Source organism: Penicillium taxi (assembly GCF_028828555.1).
Source record: "Penicillium taxi strain IBT 34144 chromosome Unknown utg000005l_segment0_segment0, whole genome shotgun sequence".
Taxonomy (NCBI): Eukaryota; Fungi; Ascomycota; class Eurotiomycetes; order Eurotiales; family Aspergillaceae; genus Penicillium; species Penicillium taxi.
In genome coordinates, this window is record NW_026643207.1 from 4,190,955 (window position 1) to 4,211,066 (window position 20,112).

Genomic DNA, 20,112 nt, shown 5'->3' on the forward strand with positions numbered 1-20,112 from the left:
CAGGCATGTTCATTTCAAAGTTCATGCATGTCACCATATCACTAGTCAAATGAGTATATCATAGGCGAGGATGTCAGGGCTTTGCAGTGGGGTTCATCAGATAAACAACTTCTTCTGATTGAAACATCCGATCCCGGCTTTAATTTCAAGGTTAAATTCAATCCCCGTCGCCCGGGGCCGAGGTCGGTAGTGAAGGGTACATAGGTAGCGTTTGATATACAGCTCTAAATACTTGACAACGACTAAAAAAAATAAACAACGCAATGCACCTCGCTGCCATAAAAAGGAAAGCAAAAGGTTAAAATTACGGTTGAACCGGTCATTAATAACATATATCTTTGAACTTCCCAAATTGTTACCACAGCTTAGGCCAGCCGTTCGGGATCTTCATCGGCAACGCTGCGGTAGCCATCGCCGGTCCTGCCAGTGTGCATGCGCATCGGGGTTTCGTACATTTCGTTATAGTTCACTAGCTCCCCGCTAAGCATGGCACTGCCGGGCTGACGCTTGCCGAAGATCGGAGCGGAATCACACCAGAAATCACGGCAGTTTGTCACCACGCCACGAGAGAAGGGGTTGCGGGGCCCGGCGTTGGGCCCATCGCGTAGTCCGTCCTTGGCTGTAGCGAAGAATGTGTCAAAGCCTAGTAGGGAAGACCACTGAGCACAGAATCCACGGTGTCTTCGGGGAGGAGGACGTGACAGAGCTGGGTTGGGGCCCTGTCCTGTGGCTGAGAGACCAGCGCCATCTAGTGAGGTGGCACCGGCTGTCATGGCTGAGGCGAAGGCTTGGGTGCTGGGGAAGGATCGGTCGATCGAGTGGCCTCTCATGTTCTCATATGTGGTCTGGTTGCGAGATACCTGGAGGAGCTGGACAGCGCATAGCATGGTGACCCAGACCAGCTGAAGAACAACCCAGACATCAAGAACCAAGGTAAAGATGTCGCGAGAGACATATTCACACAGGGTGTCATTGATGACGTTGCACTTGGCACCGACCGGAGAAGGAAGAGAGTTGATATCTGTGATCTTTTAGCTGATATGCTCTGTCCACACTTGGAAATCTACTTACAGCCAATGGACAACTGCACAAAAAAGATGATTCCAACCTCGAGGCAGACGATGTAAAGAACAAAATGGCGCAGGTTGTTTGCTCCGACACAGTTGTCGATCCACGGACAGTGGCTTAGAAGTGTTAGTAAAGGTTCCAATGGGTAAATAGCATAGGGGAACATACTGATCATGCTTGGCAACACAGCGACCACAGCGCCGACAGTGTCTGCTGCGAAGAGGCTTTCTCGACATACATGGGATACAGAAATTCTCTTCGTCAAACTTCCACAACTCGAACAGCTGCTTAACCACTTCTCGTTGTTGGTTGCGGCTAGAAATCTTGGGAACATATCCTGGGTCTTCCAGCATGGCCATGGTATAGAAGAAGGTGGTCAGGCAAAAGAAGACAGTAAACAATATGTTCAATATCGGAGTAGAGGAATAGGTGGCTATATATGTCAGTCACACTCTAAAATCCCATTTGAAGGCCGAGGCTCACCTGGCAAAATTTGGAAGAAATAACGGAAACCAGTCCAAAACAGGGTTCCTGCAAAAACACCAGCAAGATATGGCTTGACTAATGTTAGCTCTAGTCACGAAAAAAGGGTCAAAATCAAAACATACGGTTTTTTGTAGAATCCGATACTCAGAAGGCCCGCGGTTCGCCAGCTGCTGCGCAATCCACTGCATGCCAAACACAATCAGTGCTGTAGCGGGGACACTAATGAAGACCACCACATTGCTCAAGATCCAGAGTGCGATGAAGATGGTCAAGAATGGCCAGAGGAAGAAGAACTTGGACATGATGCTCTTGTTCCGAATATAATTCGTCAGACCAAGGGGCGCGAGTTTCTGACTGCCATCAGCCTCATAACCTTGCTCAGCAAGAGCACGGTTCCAGACTCGTATCGTGTTCATTTCCTGGGCCACTGTCATAGGTGACTTGCCATCTCTGGTCTTCGCAAATCGATCTGCGCCGTATTCTAGCAGCTTGAGAACACAAGGCAACGAACCCTTGACCAATGCCCAGTGGAGGGGTGTGAGGCCTCCTTCGTCCACAGAATTGGCATTGGCACCCCATCGCAGGAATAGATCGACACATGCTGGATATCCCTTGTACGCAGCCCACATCAACCCAGTATGACCCTGCTGATCGACCACATCCACCGGGATCTCTTGGTGAAGGAGGAGGACGACGAGGAACGCGTTGCCGTCAATGGTTGCCAGATGGAGAATATTGTATCCTTGCACATCGGTCAGAAGTGGATCGGCGCCGTGGGAAAGCAGCAGGTTGACTATATAGTAGTTACATCGTTGCGCCGCCCACATGGCCGGGGTGGCCACCGACTCTCCACCCTTTGCATTTACGTCGGCGCCGTTGTCGAGGAGGAACTTGCACATCGCATATTGGTTATTAATTGCGGCCCACTATTGAGTACATTTTCTAGTCAGAAATCAAACGGTTCTATGCATCGTCTCTTCGCTCTCGTGCGACGGCCACAGCTGGGGGTGAAACAAACATGTAGTGGAGTGATTCCTTCTTCGTCCTGGTGATTAGCGGAAAGATTCTTTGTCGCAAGCAGATTCTTCATTGCGCCAATCTCTCCAATCCGCGCCAGCTGCATAATATCCTCTCCTAGTGGAATTGAACCCTTGGGTTTGGACTTCGGCTTGACCTTTTCGGACTGAATGCTCTTCAGCTCGACGTCGGCATTTGTATTATTGTCATTCGTAGATATTGAACCGGGAGTCTGCGAGGGATTACCCCCTTGGGACTGTGGGGAGGAGGACATGGCGGAGGAGTGGTCGTGACTTCTCTGTATGGGCGCAGAGAAAGGGTGAGGGACACGGGAGCGGAAGGAGATGATACCAGGAACTTGTCTCAAGAATAGAGTCTAAAAGAACATCGCATACACCGTCCATGAAATACTTGAAATGACAGGCCAAGTTAAGGGAACCTTGGAAAGGCGTGAACTGGTGAAGCGGAAGACTTGAATTTGGGTCGGGGAAGTCGGACCACGCGTTCAATGATGTGCAGCTGGCAGCGAGTTCTGTACACCGTTTCAAATCAATAGATTATCCGAATATGATCCCAATAATTGCTCAGACTCCAAGTTCTACAATTAGCGTGGATAAAGATCTTGATCTTTTATGTCTAAAAATATTCCGTACATCAATTACTCAGCCTCCTTAGGCTGCCGTATTTCCGAGTCCGCATTGAAAAAAGTTCCTGACTAGATTCCTAGTACATGTCGAATAATTAAATATGATGCGGCTTTGTGGGCTCATATGAAAACAGAATTACAAAAGATGGCTGAGATATCGAGTCAAAAACTCGGGAAGATCAACGGGGAATTCGGGTCCCTTGTGACCTCAATTGTAGCATCGCTTCGAGAATCAACTTCTCCTCGGTCATATAGAGGTCGAAATCCAACAAGAAACAGAAACTGATCTCCAACTTGGACAGCTCCAGCTCGCTGACCCCACCAACTTTGGCGACTCGACTATGCGGGTAGCCGAGGTCTTCGAGGGCCTTGGTGGCCACAAGAGCGGCTGCAAGGGCAAGTCGGTGCATGTTCTTGGGCGTGACGGAGAGTGACTTTTCCACCAACACCATCCGGGTGATATAGTAGCTGGCGGCAAGGATCACGGCGGTAGACATGGGACAAAACCGGTGTAGTCGTTCCAGGTAATCGGTGATCGCGATTGGGGGCACGCTCTTTGAGAGGAATCTACGTGCTAGAACAGCCAGCTGAAAGGCCTCTCCTTTGCTTCGGCCACCCGCACCATCAGTATGCCCGAAATGTAGGTCCATACTGCTCATATTATCTTGATCTGTTGAGGGCGACTGAACGCCTGAAGAGTTTGGCTCCAGGGCACTAAGATTGTCGAGATTGTTACATAGTAGCTGCAGGACGAACTCTGGTGCAAGATCATCTAAGATCATACCGGACATTTGTGGGAGCGCATTTTCTTCTGTGCCGGGTGAGTCCAATTCCAAAGCGCGCGTCGCCGGTGAGGCGTTTTCGGTTTGTGTCATAGCCGCCATTGATTTATCCGGCGTGGGAATATGTCAAGTCCGAACAAAGAGCAGACCCTTCACAGGTTAATGGCTCTCCAACTAAATTTCTCATTTTAAGACCGCACCACTTCCGATGCTTTGATGCGCGATTCAAGGAATCGTGATGGAAGGGCAATGCGACAGGGAAGTGAAATGGGTGATCGATCGTGGATCTGTGTAACTTGCGACGATTAGCGCCTGAGTCCGAGCGGAAGACATGATTACGTGCATTGATCCGATAAGTTAAATCAGCAAACTTAATGCAGGAAAGTAAAGGATGGAACAGGAACAGGGAAGACTTGGGTAAGGGGAAGAGGTGGGTAATGAGGGAGGCAAAATAATAAGGTCTGGATTCACCGCACGGTCCGCCTTTATAAACGCTTCGTCATGTTAATTACTCCGTACTCAACTCATCTCCAGCAAATCAAATTATCCTTCAAATTCACTGCTAAAATTGCTAAAATTAACTCAAATCACAGCTCGCTAACTAGGAAATCTCACTTGTCCTTCTCCATCGAAACATCCAAATAAACACCCAGCAAAATGTTACAACTCACGACGATAACGCCCACAGGAACCTTGGATTGCATAAGAAAACAAAGACAAGGAAGGTCAAGACTTCAAGTCCACCAAAATGATCGCTGAACATAAATGATCTTCACATTCCGAGGGGCTCGATATTCATATGAGCCCGAGCCAGGTCGCCTCACAAGTCTTTCCCTCTCCTCGTGACGTAATTTAGGTTCAATAATTCGCACCTTCTGAGGCCGTCCATCTGAACAACCCGGTTCAACAGGCCTCACCACCCGTCTACTAGACGTAATGTCGTCAAAGAGGGCACCCCTACGAAGTCCTCTGCGCGGGCTTCTTTCAAGACTGGGAGGGTATCTGGGTTTTGTTGCTGGTGCTGGACTGACACTAATAATCCGTCTTCCCCTCGGCGGGGGAGATAGGCTTCGAGGAGAGCTGAGAATTTCAAAGCGGATCTTTCGCTCCTCTCGGGTTCGAGAGCGTGAGCGTGAGCGTGAGCGTTCCCTGCGCCTGCTTTCGTGCCTGGACTCGAGGGTTGTGGTCTGCCGGCGCTCTTCTCTTGTTGCCCGGGTGAATCGGACGGCAGGAACCTCCCAGTCTGAGTGACGGCGTTGTCCTGGGTGAAGAGGGACTGGTGAATTTGACAGTGACCTTGGCCGTGTAGGTCGGGGACCGCGAGTTCGTACTGGTGGTCTCTCAGGATTCCGACCTCTTGAGAAAGAACGGGCCCGGGGTCTAGATACGAATTCAACGACATCATCCTCACCCGGTGGATCGACTATGAATATCCGAGACCTTGGTGTAGATTGCTCTGATTCTCTGTGCAGGTGTCGACTTGGACGTTCGTCATCGCGGCTCTCGTTCAGAGGGAAGATTGGTGCTCTGCTTTGTCTAGGCCTGGTGGCTCGTTTTTTCTGGCCGGGTACTTCATACCGACGCCGTCCGAACTTCAGGTCCAGTTCGGAATAATATGCGTGGCTTCTAACCTGCCTTCGAAGTCTTTCCGAGACTCCTGGGCTGTATCCAAACCAAGGGCAATAGGGCATATTTCGTTTCGCTTATGCGATGCGTCAAGATAACAATGTATAAATGAAGATCAGACAAAGCCAAAGCAGAAAATATTTCGAAGAATCACTTGGTCGATAAGGATGTCGAGATACAAACTTCGGATCTTTGAAAAAGGTAAAGGTATCATTCGAGTATGAAAGGCAAGAAGGTAACTCCCAGTCGACAAACTACCTAGCTAGCAGAAGCTATGGAGTTGACGTGTATCAAGAATACCTAGTCATGGGCTTTTATTCAGGTGATTTATTTTCGTCCTCTTTGTTAATTCCTTTTTTCTTCGAAGAATGAATGTAGGGTTTAGTGTACACGTGGAAAAGGGTCACGTAGATGGAGGCTCTTCTCTCAACATAAGATCGAGGTCATTCGCGGTGATCAGGTCCATTTTGTAATAAAATAGCACAAATCCCTGTCCTGAGTTAATGGGAATTAAACACAGGGTTAATTGATGACCTCGACACCTGCATCTGGATCTATGAATGTACCAGGTGTGGCTGATACGGTTACGGGTCACAGGGAACGGCGCGGCGCGCAAGTCACCCGCGAACCACGAGTGACAAGTGTATAGAGCCTTCACCACATAATACAACAGTTCAAGAACAATTTAATTTGTTGAATCCTCGGAATCAGCCTCGCTCAGGAAAAGATACGGGGTATTTCGGGCGATAATATCGTGTTCTATGGCGAGTCACATGAGAGGCGCTGCTTGTTGCCTAGTTTTGGGGTTTATTGAAGCCAAACACAATGCCATTTTCATAATCTTTTTGGTCATTACATCAGTCGGGGAATATGTTTGAACTAGTCTGGTAACTATGGTTTCTGCTGATTACCGCATACTTGGGCTCCGTCATCTTCTTCTTATTCACTAGCCGTTGCACCGCCACAGGGGTTGTCGAATCAGATTTTCGGATGGATGTTGGTCGTTGTGATATTCAAGTATCTACCCCTGACCACAGGACGAGTGGATACGGCATAGATGGAGTCTGATACATACTTGAGAGGGGCACCTATCTATCCTTGCCTACTTCACAGTATCAAAGCTTTAGGCAGCATATCATGTAGATGCCACACTTAGCGCCATTGCCCAAGGAACTGGTCCTGCATTTTATCTCGTCGGTGCAGAACATCGAGGTTCAATCCCTGAATCCCCTTCTGAATTAACTCAAGTTCGCGCTCTAAGCCCAATATAGCTTCTTCTTGACTGGCGTTGCGCAAAGACTTGGCATAAGGCGAGCTGGCATGCAAAGAGGATGAAAGAAGCTGCAATGCACTATCCGAAGATATCAGGTGGGCCACGAGGGGAGCTTCCGTCCCGATCCCGAGATTTTGTAGCAGGTCGCGCATGTGGATTCTCTTCTCGTACATGGCTGAATCGCCAGTATTCTCTGCGCTCGGTCGGAGCACAGAGTCGGGCGTGACCCCATTGCGCCGCAGGATGTTCTCCAGGGCAGGCTGATCAGGCACTGGATTTTCAGTTCGTGTGGCTGTGTGTAGAACTGACTGGGTCGAGCGGCGTCTCAATGAGTCACGTCGGGAAGATGACTGCATCAGTTGGCTAGCTGCCTCTGTTTGATAGAGCGTTGCTAGTTTTTCCAGAAGTTCACAGGAAGATTCTCGTCCTACGAGCTCTTTTACCCATGTTTGTTTGGAACGGGTCATGTCAATCAAGGCATCATGAACCTGTAAGTTTTACGAGGTCAATATACGTACGGAGGAGAGAAAATAGGTGACAAGATATGGGGATGAAGATGGTGCGTAGGAATTAAGAGAATATAACGTACCTGTTCCAACTTCTGCTGCGAGTTTGCGCCAAGTATGCTGTGTTCATTATATATTTCACGAAGGACAGGATCATGGAATTCTTGTTCAGTCGACATCTGAGCCAAGATCTCAATCTCCGGGTACAAAGACTCCAATTCCTGCTCCAAAATGTCAACAGACTCATCTGTAGATGGCTGAATAGAGGAGCCTCCAAAGTGAAGCGCCTCCAGGTATAGCCGATCAAGACGACAGTGGATTTCTGATGCACTGTAGTTTGCCAGGAGGCTACTGAGATGAGCTGCTCGTTTGACAGTAGATGCATCGCCCCTGTTTGACTTCACCCCAGACATTATAGTCTCCAATCTAGCAAGAACCTGATCATCTTGCTTAAGTTGAGTCGATAATGTCGACAAAATCCTTTTGTTTTCCGTGCCCGTCTTCTCCATCTCGCTTCTAAATATGGTCTCGAGCTCATTGGAAAGGTCGATTGCCTAAACCCGTTTAGCCATTACTCCTCTCGGTCCATTCTAAATAGAATCCTTACCGCGACTGTCGTGTTCTGTCTTCCAGCTTCATGCTTCTTCCGCAAACGTGCAATCTCCTGACTTCGATTTTGATCCAAGCCATCTTGTCGACGCATTGTCTTTCTCAGCGATTCACATTGTATAGACAATAGCTTAGTCTGCTTGTTGATTGCAGCAGTCGATGCTTGGAGGGATTCAATTGCGACTCGAATGTCGCCTTCCAGAAAGGGTCGCGTTGCATTGAGATCGGGGTCCCTAAGAATGGATTGAAGAGTACCGGTACTCTCAAGCCTCGAGTATCTATGGTAACGGGTAAGCCAAAAAGCATTTTGAATATCGCAACATTGTAGACTAACAATATCAGCTCTTCTTTAGAGAGCAAGGTCTCCGGACGCAAGTGCTTCGATATCCATTCCGCATTATTGGGTGCCGTGACCGAATCCTCTAATGCTGATGCTATCACATCGCGTTGAACCAGAATATCTCGTTCCTTGAGCGTCGAAATGAGTTCGTCGGTAAGAATGGAGGGTTCCATATTTCAGAGGGGCGTGGTCCGTGGGTTGGAGCTCCGGAGATGTCCAACTTGAAACTGACGTTAGGTAATTATTGTAGGGACCAGAGGCTCTGGTATGAATTTTCAAAATGGAATTGGTTCACTATCTGTGATGAAGTATCGCACTTAAATGTTGCGGATCGGCAGCTCACAGGAGACTAGGATCGATCATCGTCCACGTCGCAGTCGCTCTTCTGTCACGTGAGTGTATACAAATCTGCCAATTGAGCACCAGTAATCAAGCCCCAGGTAGCCGGTAAACTGAAGAGATAAATTTATATTGAAGATAAGCAAATCAGATTATTTCCAAGGTCTAATTGAATGGTCCGGCCAGGAGATTGGCAATTTGCAACTTTTCAAATTAGTTAGAGAAGACTTAATTTGTACAAAATGATAAAATATCTAAACCCATATCCATATCAGGATTAGTTTGTTGAAGTCACTTCGACACTGGGATAGAACCAGGTTGTGACAGCGATGATGAAATAGACAAACACACAAAGTGCACCCTCCAAGTAATTACTTTTTCCATCTCTAAGGAAGTTTCCTACCACCAGGATCGATAAGACCAGAAGGACAACCATGAAGATCTCAAAGTTCAAGCTCATTTCTTTGCCCAAGCCCCAGCCCACAAGAACTGCAAGTGGGGCATTCAGAAGTGCAGTGTGGATAGATGGGGCCAGGCAATGGAAGAGTGCAAAGTTGATCTGGTTATCCCAAGCCTCGTCGACAGCCGTGAGATGTTCTGCGGCCTTTTCAACCAGCGGGACCAGGATTAGACCCAGGAAATTGTCGGAGACACCACGGGCTACGATGTATTTGATCTCCTGCACCAAGAATACGGCAGACATGCTGACACATGCCAGAGAGATCACAATGGCGACCAGGCATTCTACAAAGGTGAGCTTTTTTCTCTGCATCTCTTCATGATGGTCCGCATCCATTGCCTCATCCATTTCCAGGATATCGTCGAAGATTGAGCTGTGACTGTGCAGATTGAAAACAAGGTATCTATCATAAAGTTAGCGAATCGAGCCACTCGAAAGTTATATTGGTCAAAACTCACGTCACGAAGGCCAGCAGAAGAATGACGGCGGTGGCACGACTGATCTTCAGCGCAAAATCGTCCAACATAACCAGGGTGAATTCCTCATTCACTGATGATTTAAGAGCAGAGTAGAAAGCACTTGGGATCAACAGGCCAAAGCCTGCCACCAGTAGCAGACCCGATCCAACTTCACTAACCGCCTCATGAAAGACTTGCTCGTTTCGTGTTAGACCGCCAACAAAGAAACACGTGCCCAGACAAAGTAGCAAGTTAGCCAGGATCGAGCCCAGAATAGCGGCCTGGATGACAGGAATCAGGTCACCCTGACCGCTTTCTCCATCTCTGTGTAACAAAACCATAAACAGCACAAGCTCGACTGACGAGCCTAGAGCAGTTTCTAGCAAGACACCCATTGTCTTTGGTAGTTTCTTTGCCAATTCACCGCCAGCAAATCCAAGGACATTTGCCGATGGGACCATGGCTATGTAGTTGAGGGCGAAGACCCAAACATGGAGATCAGGCCGGGCAAAGTGAATTGCAATAGCGGCGGGGACAAAGGGCCAGAGTATATTGACCATCATCGACATTGAACAGACGCTTTGGAAAATCACTCGGCAGAAATGGATGAAGTGGAACCCTGTCCGTCCACTCTCTCCAGCACTGTTGACGCGGAATAATCCAAGTACATATCGACTTGGGTGATCTTTTGGTTGTAGAGGTAGATTTGTATCCTGTGTTGGTTTCTCATGAAAAGCTTCATGTTGGTAGCCGTTGATATCTCGTGTCGCAGATGCGACTGATCTGACCGAGCCCATATTGGAGCTAGCCAAGGTCGAAAGATGTAGATGAAGATTTTCGGAGAAAATAGATGTTCAAGTTTAAATGTTGCTCCAAATCCTATGGAGTTTTCCAGTAAAGTGAGAAACTTCAAAGCAAATGATTATACATGGAGGAAGACAAGGGGGACAAGCAAGTTTATGAGAAGGGGGAGTTTACAGCTGGCATCAGAAGCTGCAGCCAAACAGCACACTTGAAATTAAGCCAAGAGATCTTGGCGTACTTGGCATTGGCGATTGGAGAATCGAGATCGAATTTCATATTTCGTATTTAACGATTTTACTGGTAATAAATTGACGACAAGTATTGATCTACTCTATAGATAGCACAGCACTCAGAATGCTTCAATTTGTGACGAATCAGAGCCATCGTCTCATACCTAAGTAAGGTAAGCTAGGTACTTTAAACCGTGGAGAAGCCAGTTAGGGGTAGCCTACAGTAGGTGGAGAAATCCGAGGAATACAACCACCAAGCCACATTGTCTCAGCCACATTAATAATTTATTTACTGATACGGAGTACGGTCTTGCGTTTAAAGTGGAGATATTGAAGAGTTTTCATTAAATTAGAAACGATAAGCAAAAAATAATCCGTACAGTCAAAATCAGCAGATTTTGAACCTTTCAGACCTCCTCGACACCCACCAGGACCGACCGACCGAAATCAGATATCGAGACCAGGTTAAGATCATCACCACTTCCTAGATCAAAACACGCACACTGCAAGCAGTAGGTATATTAGTCGAGGCGGAAGTAAAAAGGCTTCACTTTAGGGCATCGAGGACATATAGTCATCAGCAAGGGTGGAGATTCTGTGGCTCTTATAAAGAGTTTAGAAAGGAGACGTCTACTCTAAAGAGATTCTTTGAACTGTAGGGGGGATAAAGTTAGTAAGGATTCAAGAGTGTTGAAGACCTTAAGGGGGGATTGAACGTACGTAGAGTCGCTTGAAGAAGAGGAAATCCGTGGAAGTGATCGAAGTGTTTTATACCAGGGCCTTCACCGCCCCACCTCCCGGTCCCACTTTTTAACTTTTTTGCCGGACTAAGTCAATACCTATGTCAATGGTTACGTCTGTGGATGAGGTTTGTGAATTCTTGCTCACGCCCAGTAAGATAATTATGCACCATCTGTGCTGGCTGAGCGTCGACGGTCGGTTACAGTATCGATAAGAGAAGTAGGAGCAATTAACTTCCTACTTAAGAGTACTGAAGCCCGCGATATCACAACTTTATGCCAATCAAGGTTGTAATGACATCCACAGTGATCTCTAGCTTCTGACGCACATATGAGGCTAAATACATTTGAAACAAGACATACCAAAGTAATATTGACCAGATTTAGTAACACGAGGTTTGTTAGGTGCACCATATTTGCTTCATTATGCAGTTCTATGTGTCCGCTCAAGCCGTGTCTTGGGCCCGGAATCTATAAAACCGTCAACCAGACAAAAGTTTTGGAAATTTGGATGAAGGGCCGAATATTTCTTCCTGCGTGACGTTAAGGACATATGCACACCGAGCTCTGTTCAGGGTGTCAGCGCCGGTATCCCCAAGCTAGTAGGGAATATTGCAAAGGTTAAAATTTTATAATTGCCGACGCGCACACTCATTTAGTGAAAGCGGAGCAAAAGGTGGAAGTGAGGTAAAATCGACCTTGGGAGATTGAAGTGCAATTCAATATTCAACTGGCAAAACACGGTTTAGAGCTCAGTGAAGAACTCAGCTCAGACCCGGGGATTAACCTTCCAAAGTTGAAAGGACGCCTCGTCGGTAAGTCGAGTATTTTACCCATCGAGGTCGATAGCCATATCTATTGTTATCCTCGAGAGTACCTAGGTAGATATTGTTTACATTTATACTCTGGACTCCCATAGTTCCGCTGAAAAATCCTTTTAATTCGGCCCATCACTGACTTTTTCCTCTCTCTCTCCTTAGTTATTTCCAGTAACTGAAGAGACTCGAGAGTATCAGCGTGATTTATACCGAGAATCATTTTTCGTCTTTCAAAGACCTCTTGAAAGGCTGCTTCGGCCTCAGAATACTTTTCTTGACGATGGAGGGCAAGGCCTATCCAACAGAGAGAGAAAAGTGTGTCGGCGTGGTCTAAGCCAAGGGTATTCTTTCTTCTCGTAAAGGCTTCTCGAATGGTTCCTTCAGCTTCAACATAGTTTTCTTGACTAAAGAGAGCAAGACCCAGATACTGGAGAGAATTGAGTGTATTAGGGTGATCTGCACCGAGGGTCTTCATCCGTCTCTCAACGACCAATTGAAAGGTTTCTTCAGCCTCATCATACTTTTGTAGATCAAAGAGTACGATGCCAGTCCAATGAAGAGAATGGAGTGTATCAACGTGATCTGCACCGAGGGTCTTAATCTTGCCCTCATAGGCCTGTCGAAAAGTATCTTCGGCCTTGTAATACTTTATTTGGCCATGGAGGGCAAGTCCAATCCAATGTAGAGAATAAAGAGTGTCAGCATGATATGCGCCAAGGGTCTTCTTCCTTCTCTCATAGGCTTGTCGAAAGGCTGCTTCGGCCTCAGATAACCCTTTCATATCATAGAGAACTCGGCCTATCCAATGGATAGAATGAAGTGTATCAGCGTGATATGGACCGAGGGTCTCCTTTCGTCTCTCAGCTGCCCGTTGAAATGTCGCCTCGGCCTCATCATACTTTTGTTGACCGTGGAGGGTAAGACCTGTCCAATGGAGAGAATCGAGTGTATCAGCGTGATCTGCACCAAGGGTCTCCTTCTTTCTCTCATAGACTTGTCGAAAAACTCCTTCGGCTTCGGAATATTTTTCTTGAACATAGATAACCCGGCCTATCCAATAGAAACAACAAAGTGTTTCGGCATGATCAATACCATGTGTCACTTTTTTCCCCTCAAAGGACACTCGAAACGACGTTTCAGCTTCTACATAATGTCCTGTCCTGTAAAAAGACTCCCCTCTGGCGAACCAATCAAGGGAAGCATTGTTGTTAATTGGGGTCCGACTTTGGTCGCCTTCTATCGGGATTGAGAGTTGCAGATTTGGAAGATTAAGTTCTGATATAGTCACATCTGAGGATTCACTCAGAGCATTCCAAGATTTTGAAGCTTCTGTTGAATTTGAAGTTTCAGACAAGCCTGAGATCATTCTTTGCTCTATGCTGGAGGGAAAAGCCAACGGATCTTCTTTCAGCCACGGGCTTTCAAAGGCCTCTTCGGCAGACATCCTCTTTGACGGATCAGCCACTAGTAGACCCTTTAAAAAGCTATAAGCTTCCCTGCTGATAGAAGATAGCGATGAACTTTCTGGAAAGTCTGAAGTTTGGACATATGACAACAGGTCTTGAAGTTTCGGGAATGGATAGAAGTGGGTGAGCATAAAGAACGACATCACACCTAACGACCATATATCGACGCTATAGGTGGAGCGATGATTGATGTTCTGGCCATTTAGCTCCGGAGGGTAAAGTTGAAGCACTTCAGGGGCAATAAAACGCGGGGTGCCGACCTGTGTTGCTGTGATATTCGTTTCATCGAAACGTTTGCTGAACCCGAAGTCGCCAATTTTGATCCACCAATTAGGACCTGTTGCTATGACAAAGACGTTCTGATGAAAGTTAGTAAAAAGACTTTTTAGACATTCACTCTGTTGGTGATAATCAATTCACTTACCTCGGGCTTGAGATCTCGATGAATAAAGCGGTTGTTATGAAGGTGCTGAAGACCCCTTAGGATCTGAATAGAAATCTGTCGAACTTCGGCTTCAGGCAATGGACCTGTCAACTTACTTTGGAGGTCGCCATGTTCAATATGTTCCATTGCAATGAAAATAGAGTCATCGTTCTCGAACCACCCAAGAGATCTCACAAATAAGCCACGGTACTTAAAAACAAATATCAGCATCTATTTCTGAAATCCAGTAGCGTAGGGCTGACCTTTATCTGAGAAAACTTTGCAATAGCTTCTAGTTCCTGATCGCAGTATTTACGATATGAAGGATTTGTTGGCTTAGTAATGACCTTCACAGCCCGTAGCTTAATAGTATTTTCGCTCATACATTTTTCAAGCCAAACGCTTCCATACCCCCCTTGACCAAGTAGTCTCTGCTTTTTCTAAACCTCCGTCTTTTGCCATCTAGCTCTGTCTTGGCTATAGTCCGGTTGATAAAGATAGTGGTGGGTCGCATCTGGATAAAATTTGGTGGACAATTTCATGTCCTCCACTAGCTCACTTCTCACCATGGTGGAATAGCTTCAGTAGCAAATGCCAGAGGGGAAAACAGTAATGTGGAAGTAAGCCAGCCCTTAGCCCTGAGTCCTCAGCCCCTCAATCCTTTCAGCTATATCACGTGCATCTGATCCCTGTATTTCATCTCATCTCGTTGATTCGTTGCTTCGACCAACCATATAGATCTAGATTTTTGTCTTCCCACCGATCTATTATTTAGATTGAGCTTCACTTGAATGGCGGCGAATTTGTTATCATTCTAGGCTTGAGGGCTTCTATAGCCTCTAAGTTATCCTTAACATCAGGACACGGGGTAATAATAATGTATACCCCTCCTAAGTAACCACATTTTCAGTGAGCGAAAGTGACGAGGGAGTGAGCAAGATCCGGTAAAATTGAAAGTAATCATTGTATTGTCGTCCGTAGGCGTTGAGGATCCGTTTTAGAGGGGTTGATCTTAGCAGTGCCTTCGATATTTAAGTCACGGGATAAGTCAGATGGTTGCGGATGTTAAGATCTTGGCACTACTAATAAGTCCGGGGGCGGGAGTCGGTTATAATCGGGGTGGGCCCAAAGCATTCCATGTCGCAAGATCGTACTATCTGGCGACATATTCTCTCTTCTCTTCATCTTATAATTCGGTTGAGATCACATCTAAGTCTCACTGTCCATCATTCATAACCATGGCTACTAAACCTGCCGGTTCAGCAAACACGCTGGATAACATAACACAACAAATCGGCAATACTCCCCTCGTGCGATTGAACCGCCTTCCCCACAGTCTAGGAATCGATGCCACCGTCTACGCCAAGTTGGAGTACTTCAATGCTGGTGGCAGTGTTAAGGACCGCATTGCCCTTCGTATGATTGAAGCGGCAGAGCGCTCTGGTAGAATCAAGCCCGGCGATACCTTGATCGAGCCAACCAGTGGTAACACGTAGGTCTTACTAATAGATAGACTGAACAGATCTGGCTCACATATATCTACAGTGGTATTGGTTTGGCGCTGGTTGCTGCTGTCAAGGGTTAGTTTAATCTGCCAGCAAATGGTTATAGAGGCTAATTCCTTCCTGCTTCAGGCTATAAGACCATCATCACTCTTCCCGAAAAGATGTCGGCTGAGAAAGTGTCTGTTCTGCGTGCCCTGAATGCAACTATTATTAGAACCCCCAACGAAGCTGCATTCGATTCACCTGAATCCCATATTGGAGTCGCCAGGCGTCTGGAGAAGGAGCTACCCAACGCTCACATCCTTGATCAATACGGCAACGATGACAATCCTAATGCCCATGAGTATGGAACTGCCCAAGAAATCTGGAGCCAGACCAATGGTCAAATTAAGGCGATTGTGGCTGGTGCAGGAACTGGAGGTACTATCACTGGTCTCTCTCGCGGTCTCAAGGGACACAACCCCGACGTCGAGGTGATCGCTGCTGATCCTTTCGGATCTATTCTTGCTCTACCAACCTCCCTGAATGACTCCCATGCCAATGAACCCTACAAGGTAGAGGGTATTGGTTACGACTTTATCCCCGACGTTCTGGACCAGAATGCTGTCGACCGGTGGTATAAGACCGAAGATAAGGAGTCTTTCTTGTACTCACGTCGTCTTATCGCTGAGGAGGGTCTCCTTGTCGGGGGTAGCAGTGGAAGTGCTATTGCCGCTTTGGTGAAGGCCAACCAGGAGAAGAAATGGGCCAAGGGTGATGTCGTGGTTGTTATTCTTCCCGACAGTATTCGAAGCTACCTCTCCAAGGTGATTCAAATCGTATCCCCTATTTAAATCACTTTTGATGCTAACTAAATCAGTTCGCGGATGATGACTGGCTGGCCGCCAACGACCTTCTATCGGCCCCTCCTCCCAAAGAATCCAATAATTCTCCGTTTTCGCCAGACCCTCTGGCCGGTGCAAAGGTCAGTGCTCTCCGTTTGAAACCAATCACCGCGGTGACTTCCACCTTCTCGTGTGAAGCCGCTATCGAGATCATGCGCGACAAAGGATTCGACCAGCTTCCCGTGCTCGCATCCTCTGGACGCAGGCTTGTAGGCCTTGTAACTCTGGGTAACATCCTCAGCCGATTGACCCATGGTCGGGCCACTGGAAAGAGCCTTGTCACTGAGGTGATGTTCGATTTCTCCAAGATTCCCGAGGTCGTCACCGACCCTCGTGACATGGGCGTTGGTGAGCTCAAAGGCCCAAAACGTCGCCAGTTCATAGAGATCACATTGGACACTCCTCTCAATGTCCTCAACCGATTCCTTGAGTGGAATAGTGCCGCTGTAGTTACTGAGAAGGACGAGAGTGGCGCATTGAAACCGCTGGCTATTGTCACAAAGGTAGATCTGCTTGGCTGGTTGCTCCACCATGATAAGGCCAGCGCGTAAATCATCACTTTAGCTTCCTGCATGTTAAGAAGCGTCTTTGTCGAAGCTTGAACATTTCATGCCTTTTTTATGTCCAGCTCTTAGTTTATTGGGATCGGCGTTGCTTGGAGGGTCTCGACACCTAGAAACATAGATATACAGCGCGGAATACCGTTAAAGATATCGAAATATCTAGGTAGAATCAACAACCTCTTTGTTTTCAAAGTTGGCTATCACTTTGTTTTGGTGTCGTGGGGACGGCAATGACGTAGTCAACTGCATCTACATATCTAGCCCCTTCTACTCTCCTCAACCTCTCAATGCACAAAGCTGGTAAAATCAGTTCCTCGCTATAAAATGACTGGAATATTCACCTACAGAAACTTTTCACTGCATGATACGCCGGCCTTGGATGGAAAAGTGGCAGTGGTAACGGTACGGACCCTGGTCTCTTTCCAACAGCGCGAGTACTAATTAGTACCAGGGAGGGCAAGCTGGCATCGGAAAAGGTACTTCAAATCTCTTTTATATCATCCATGGGGGCCTCATTCATCGTTCCAACGCAAACCGTCCCTATACATAGATATGACCTGACCGATATAGAAATTACTACGCAACTTCTACTACACGGGATCGCAAAAGCAATAATCCTCGCAAGAAGTGCAGAAACCTTTCACTCCACACGGCAAGAATGGAAACACAGAAACGGAATCTATCTCGGAGAACATGACTCCCGAGTGGAATTTGTGCAATGTGACTTGGGCGATATTCACAACGTCCACGCCGCCACTGAACATATCAAGCAAAAAAACAGACAAGGTCGATATCCTAATCTGCAATGCAGGACTGGGAGTTCCATATCAATTCAAACGTTCTCCGCATAACATTGACCGCATCTTCGCAACTAACTGTATCGGACATTTCGTTCTCGTCACTCGTCTCCTCCCTCTTTTGCGGAATGCTGCTTCTTCAACTTCAAGCAAGGTTGGCAGTCGGGTCATCTTTACAAGTTCTAGTCTGCATATGCTCTGTCGTGAAATTGATTTTGAGCTGTTGGCTTCCCCTTCACGTGTCAAATGGCCCGTCCTTTTCGATGGGATGTGGCGATATGGGCGCTCACAGCTGGGGAACATTCTTCTTGCTAAGGAATTTAGCCGTCGACTGCAGGATGAATCAGAGCATTCACATCCATCTAGTGAGAATATCTACGTTAACTCGTATTTCCCTGGTAATATTGTCACTAATCAGTGGAATGACTGGAGCTCTTATTTTGGGTCCTTTATCGGCTCATGTATGCGGGTTGTGGGCAGGCTGTGCGGTCAGACTGTGGATGATGGCGCTGCTACTGCCATTTATCTTGCCACAAGTGACCAAGTTCGGGACAGAAATCTTCGTGGTCGGTACTTTTTACCTGTTGCTACTCCTGGTGATCCAAGTCCGATGGCCCAAGATCCGAATTTAGGGTCTAGTCTATGGGTATGCGTACACATTCCCCTGATGGACCTAGGTGAGCTTGCTGACTTTGAATATTTAGGACTGGATCGAGACCCATGTGGCTCAGACTCTAGGAAGTAAAGAGAAATAGCGTCACTATCAAGATAACGAGATTGCATTTAAGTGCTGGATCTTTAATAATCATGGTCGGAATGGGCCCAGGGTATAAAAAGCAGTACTCAAAAATTTGACCAGTACGTGACCAGTACTATGACAAGCGAGTCATTTTATCGAAATGACGGGTTCCTTCAGATCCTCTGGGGCAAGAGCATAGCCCATGTATGTACAACCAGATGAATCATAGCAAATCCGCTCATGTCAGGTAGGGGTAGATTGAAGCAAAAAGGGCCATGTATCACAGACACGTACCCACCCATTCTTCCCAGCGACGAACTCCGGATCCAGTTTCCTCCTGCTGGTCGCCCTTGACGGCACCACCAACAACCTCCACCTTAACACCGGTGTCTTCTTCAAGCATCTTGAAATTGAAGACACCCTGCGCATAGTCGTTACCCAGGATATCCTCTTCAGTGTCCAACCCAGCATCCATACTGGCATCCAATAGGCCCTTGGTCCTGGATTTGCGGATCCGATCGATCTCAGCCTCAAGCTTCTCTCGTACCGAGCCAGGAGGCAAGGAAGTGAAAAGGTCTTGCTTGTTCGCGGCCACTAGAACGGGGATCTCGCTGAGCTTTTTGCTCGACGAGTTCAACTCTCGCTTCTGTAGGACTAGAAGCACATCATGCAGATAGGCTGCAGTATCGCGCAGGATGATCTCATCTACCAGGGCTGCGGTATCAACCATGAAAACCACTCCGCGGAGCTTATTCTTGGCGTCCTTTGACATAGCCATTGTTTGGAGTTCGGCGATGCCCTGAGCGGCGCGGAGCTTGCCATGGCCTGGTGTGTCCTTCACGCAATAATTGGTTCCGTTCGCGGCATCTTTTAATGAGGAGTCATTAACAGATCGATATTGATTTGACGCTATTGGGACGGTCGGTGGTAGTTTAACGGTTACAAGTGTCGATGTCTGAGAGGTGTGGGTGAGATGCGCCTTCTGGGAAGCTAAAGAGGACTTGGATTCAAGCTGTATGATAGATGGGTAAGTATATAAAAATGTATGGAGATTAATTTTCTGAACCTACTAGAGTAGCAAAAGCTGTTTTACCAGCTCCACTTGGGCCCAAAAGCAAAAAATTACAGGAGGGCGGCGACGCTCTCTTGCGGAACAATACAATGTGATAAATAATGGGCAAACTAAGAGTGACCAGTAAGGCAATCAAGATTGAGATTGGAGTTCCATCGAAAAGGAACGTTATAACGGTCTTCGCAAAAGACCAAACACCTTCTTGACTCGACATGATGTTGGTGGAAGAAGCGGTTGGTGAAAGAAACAGTTGGCGTGAGGCCAAAATGGTAGTGGCGGCCGATAGCACGGACCATGACTTATCGTGATGTATATCATTTCCCTTTTCTACTAAAGGGGAACAACACAACTTGTTCAAGGATATCGAGGAATGTCACATACCATGGACCAAAGGGTTGAAGGAAGAGGACTTGCTCCTCGCTTTCGTCATGTTGTCTCTTCAATGTGCTCTTCTCTCACC

The 20,112-nt window shown here is 47.1% G+C and overlaps 9 protein-coding genes across 9 annotated transcripts; 3 read left to right on the plus strand and 6 right to left on the minus strand.

Moving 5' to 3' along the window:
- Nucleotides 1-365: 365 nt before the first annotated feature.
- On the minus strand, nt 366-2,845 carry N7495_008835 (ankyrin repeat domain-containing DHHC palmitoyltransferase family protein; the record flags this gene model as incomplete). Its single annotated transcript, XM_057211486.1, has 6 exons — nt 366-1,021; nt 1,072-1,184; nt 1,237-1,501; nt 1,552-1,624; nt 1,677-2,480; nt 2,573-2,845. 6 exons carry the CDS (start codon nt 2,843-2,845, stop codon nt 366-368), a joined length of 2,184 nt encoding a protein of 727 aa, XP_057061029.1.
- A 551-nt stretch (nt 2,846-3,396) lies between these two features.
- Nucleotides 3,397-4,101, minus strand: N7495_008836 (putative cyclin-dependent protein kinase complex component; the record flags this gene model as incomplete). Its single annotated transcript, XM_057211487.1, has 1 exon — nt 3,397-4,101. The coding sequence occupies one exon, from the start codon at nt 4,099-4,101 to the stop codon at nt 3,397-3,399; it is 705 nt and encodes a 234-aa protein (XP_057061030.1).
- An 834-nt stretch (nt 4,102-4,935) lies between these two features.
- N7495_008837 (uncharacterized protein) lies at nt 4,936-5,250 on the plus strand (the record flags this gene model as incomplete). The annotated part of the gene is made up of 1 exon (XM_057211488.1): nt 4,936-5,250. One exon carries the CDS (start codon nt 4,936-4,938, stop codon nt 5,248-5,250), a length of 315 nt encoding a protein of 104 aa, XP_057061031.1.
- A 1,527-nt stretch (nt 5,251-6,777) lies between these two features.
- N7495_008838 (uncharacterized protein) lies at nt 6,778-8,526 on the minus strand (the record flags this gene model as incomplete). Its single annotated transcript, XM_057211489.1, has 4 exons — nt 6,778-7,386; nt 7,488-7,958; nt 8,012-8,291; nt 8,348-8,526. The coding sequence occupies 4 exons, from the start codon at nt 8,524-8,526 to the stop codon at nt 6,778-6,780; spliced, it is 1,539 nt and encodes a 512-aa protein (XP_057061032.1).
- A 443-nt stretch (nt 8,527-8,969) lies between these two features.
- Nucleotides 8,970-10,407, minus strand: N7495_008839 (hydrogen/calcium exchanger domain-containing protein; the record flags this gene model as incomplete). The annotated part of the gene is made up of 2 exons (XM_057211490.1): nt 8,970-9,555; nt 9,611-10,407. 2 exons carry the CDS (start codon nt 10,405-10,407, stop codon nt 8,970-8,972), a joined length of 1,383 nt encoding a protein of 460 aa, XP_057061033.1.
- Nucleotides 10,408-12,110: 1,703 nt separating this feature from the next.
- Nucleotides 12,111-14,323, minus strand: N7495_008840 (serine/threonine-protein kinase; the record flags this gene model as incomplete). Its single annotated transcript, XM_057211491.1, has 3 exons — nt 12,111-12,192; nt 12,379-14,011; nt 14,089-14,323. 3 exons carry the CDS (start codon nt 14,321-14,323, stop codon nt 12,111-12,113), a joined length of 1,950 nt encoding a protein of 649 aa, XP_057061034.1.
- Nucleotides 14,324-15,330: 1,007 nt separating this feature from the next.
- On the plus strand, nt 15,331-17,032 carry N7495_008841 (cystathionine beta-synthase CYS4; the record flags this gene model as incomplete). The annotated part of the gene is made up of 4 exons (XM_057211492.1): nt 15,331-15,584; nt 15,638-15,672; nt 15,727-16,403; nt 16,457-17,032. 4 exons carry the CDS (start codon nt 15,331-15,333, stop codon nt 17,030-17,032), a joined length of 1,542 nt encoding a protein of 513 aa, XP_057061035.1.
- Nucleotides 17,033-17,368: 336 nt separating this feature from the next.
- Nucleotides 17,369-18,596, plus strand: N7495_008842 (putative short chain dehydrogenase/reductase; the record flags this gene model as incomplete). The annotated part of the gene is made up of 3 exons (XM_057211493.1): nt 17,369-17,446; nt 17,678-18,487; nt 18,546-18,596. The coding sequence occupies 3 exons, from the start codon at nt 17,369-17,371 to the stop codon at nt 18,594-18,596; spliced, it is 939 nt and encodes a 312-aa protein (XP_057061036.1).
- A 264-nt stretch (nt 18,597-18,860) lies between these two features.
- On the minus strand, nt 18,861-19,866 carry N7495_008843 (signal recognition particle receptor subunit beta; the record flags this gene model as incomplete). Its single annotated transcript, XM_057211494.1, has 2 exons — nt 18,861-19,592; nt 19,651-19,866. The coding sequence occupies 2 exons, from the start codon at nt 19,864-19,866 to the stop codon at nt 18,861-18,863; spliced, it is 948 nt and encodes a 315-aa protein (XP_057061037.1).
- Between the last annotated feature and the right edge of the window lie 246 nt (nt 19,867-20,112).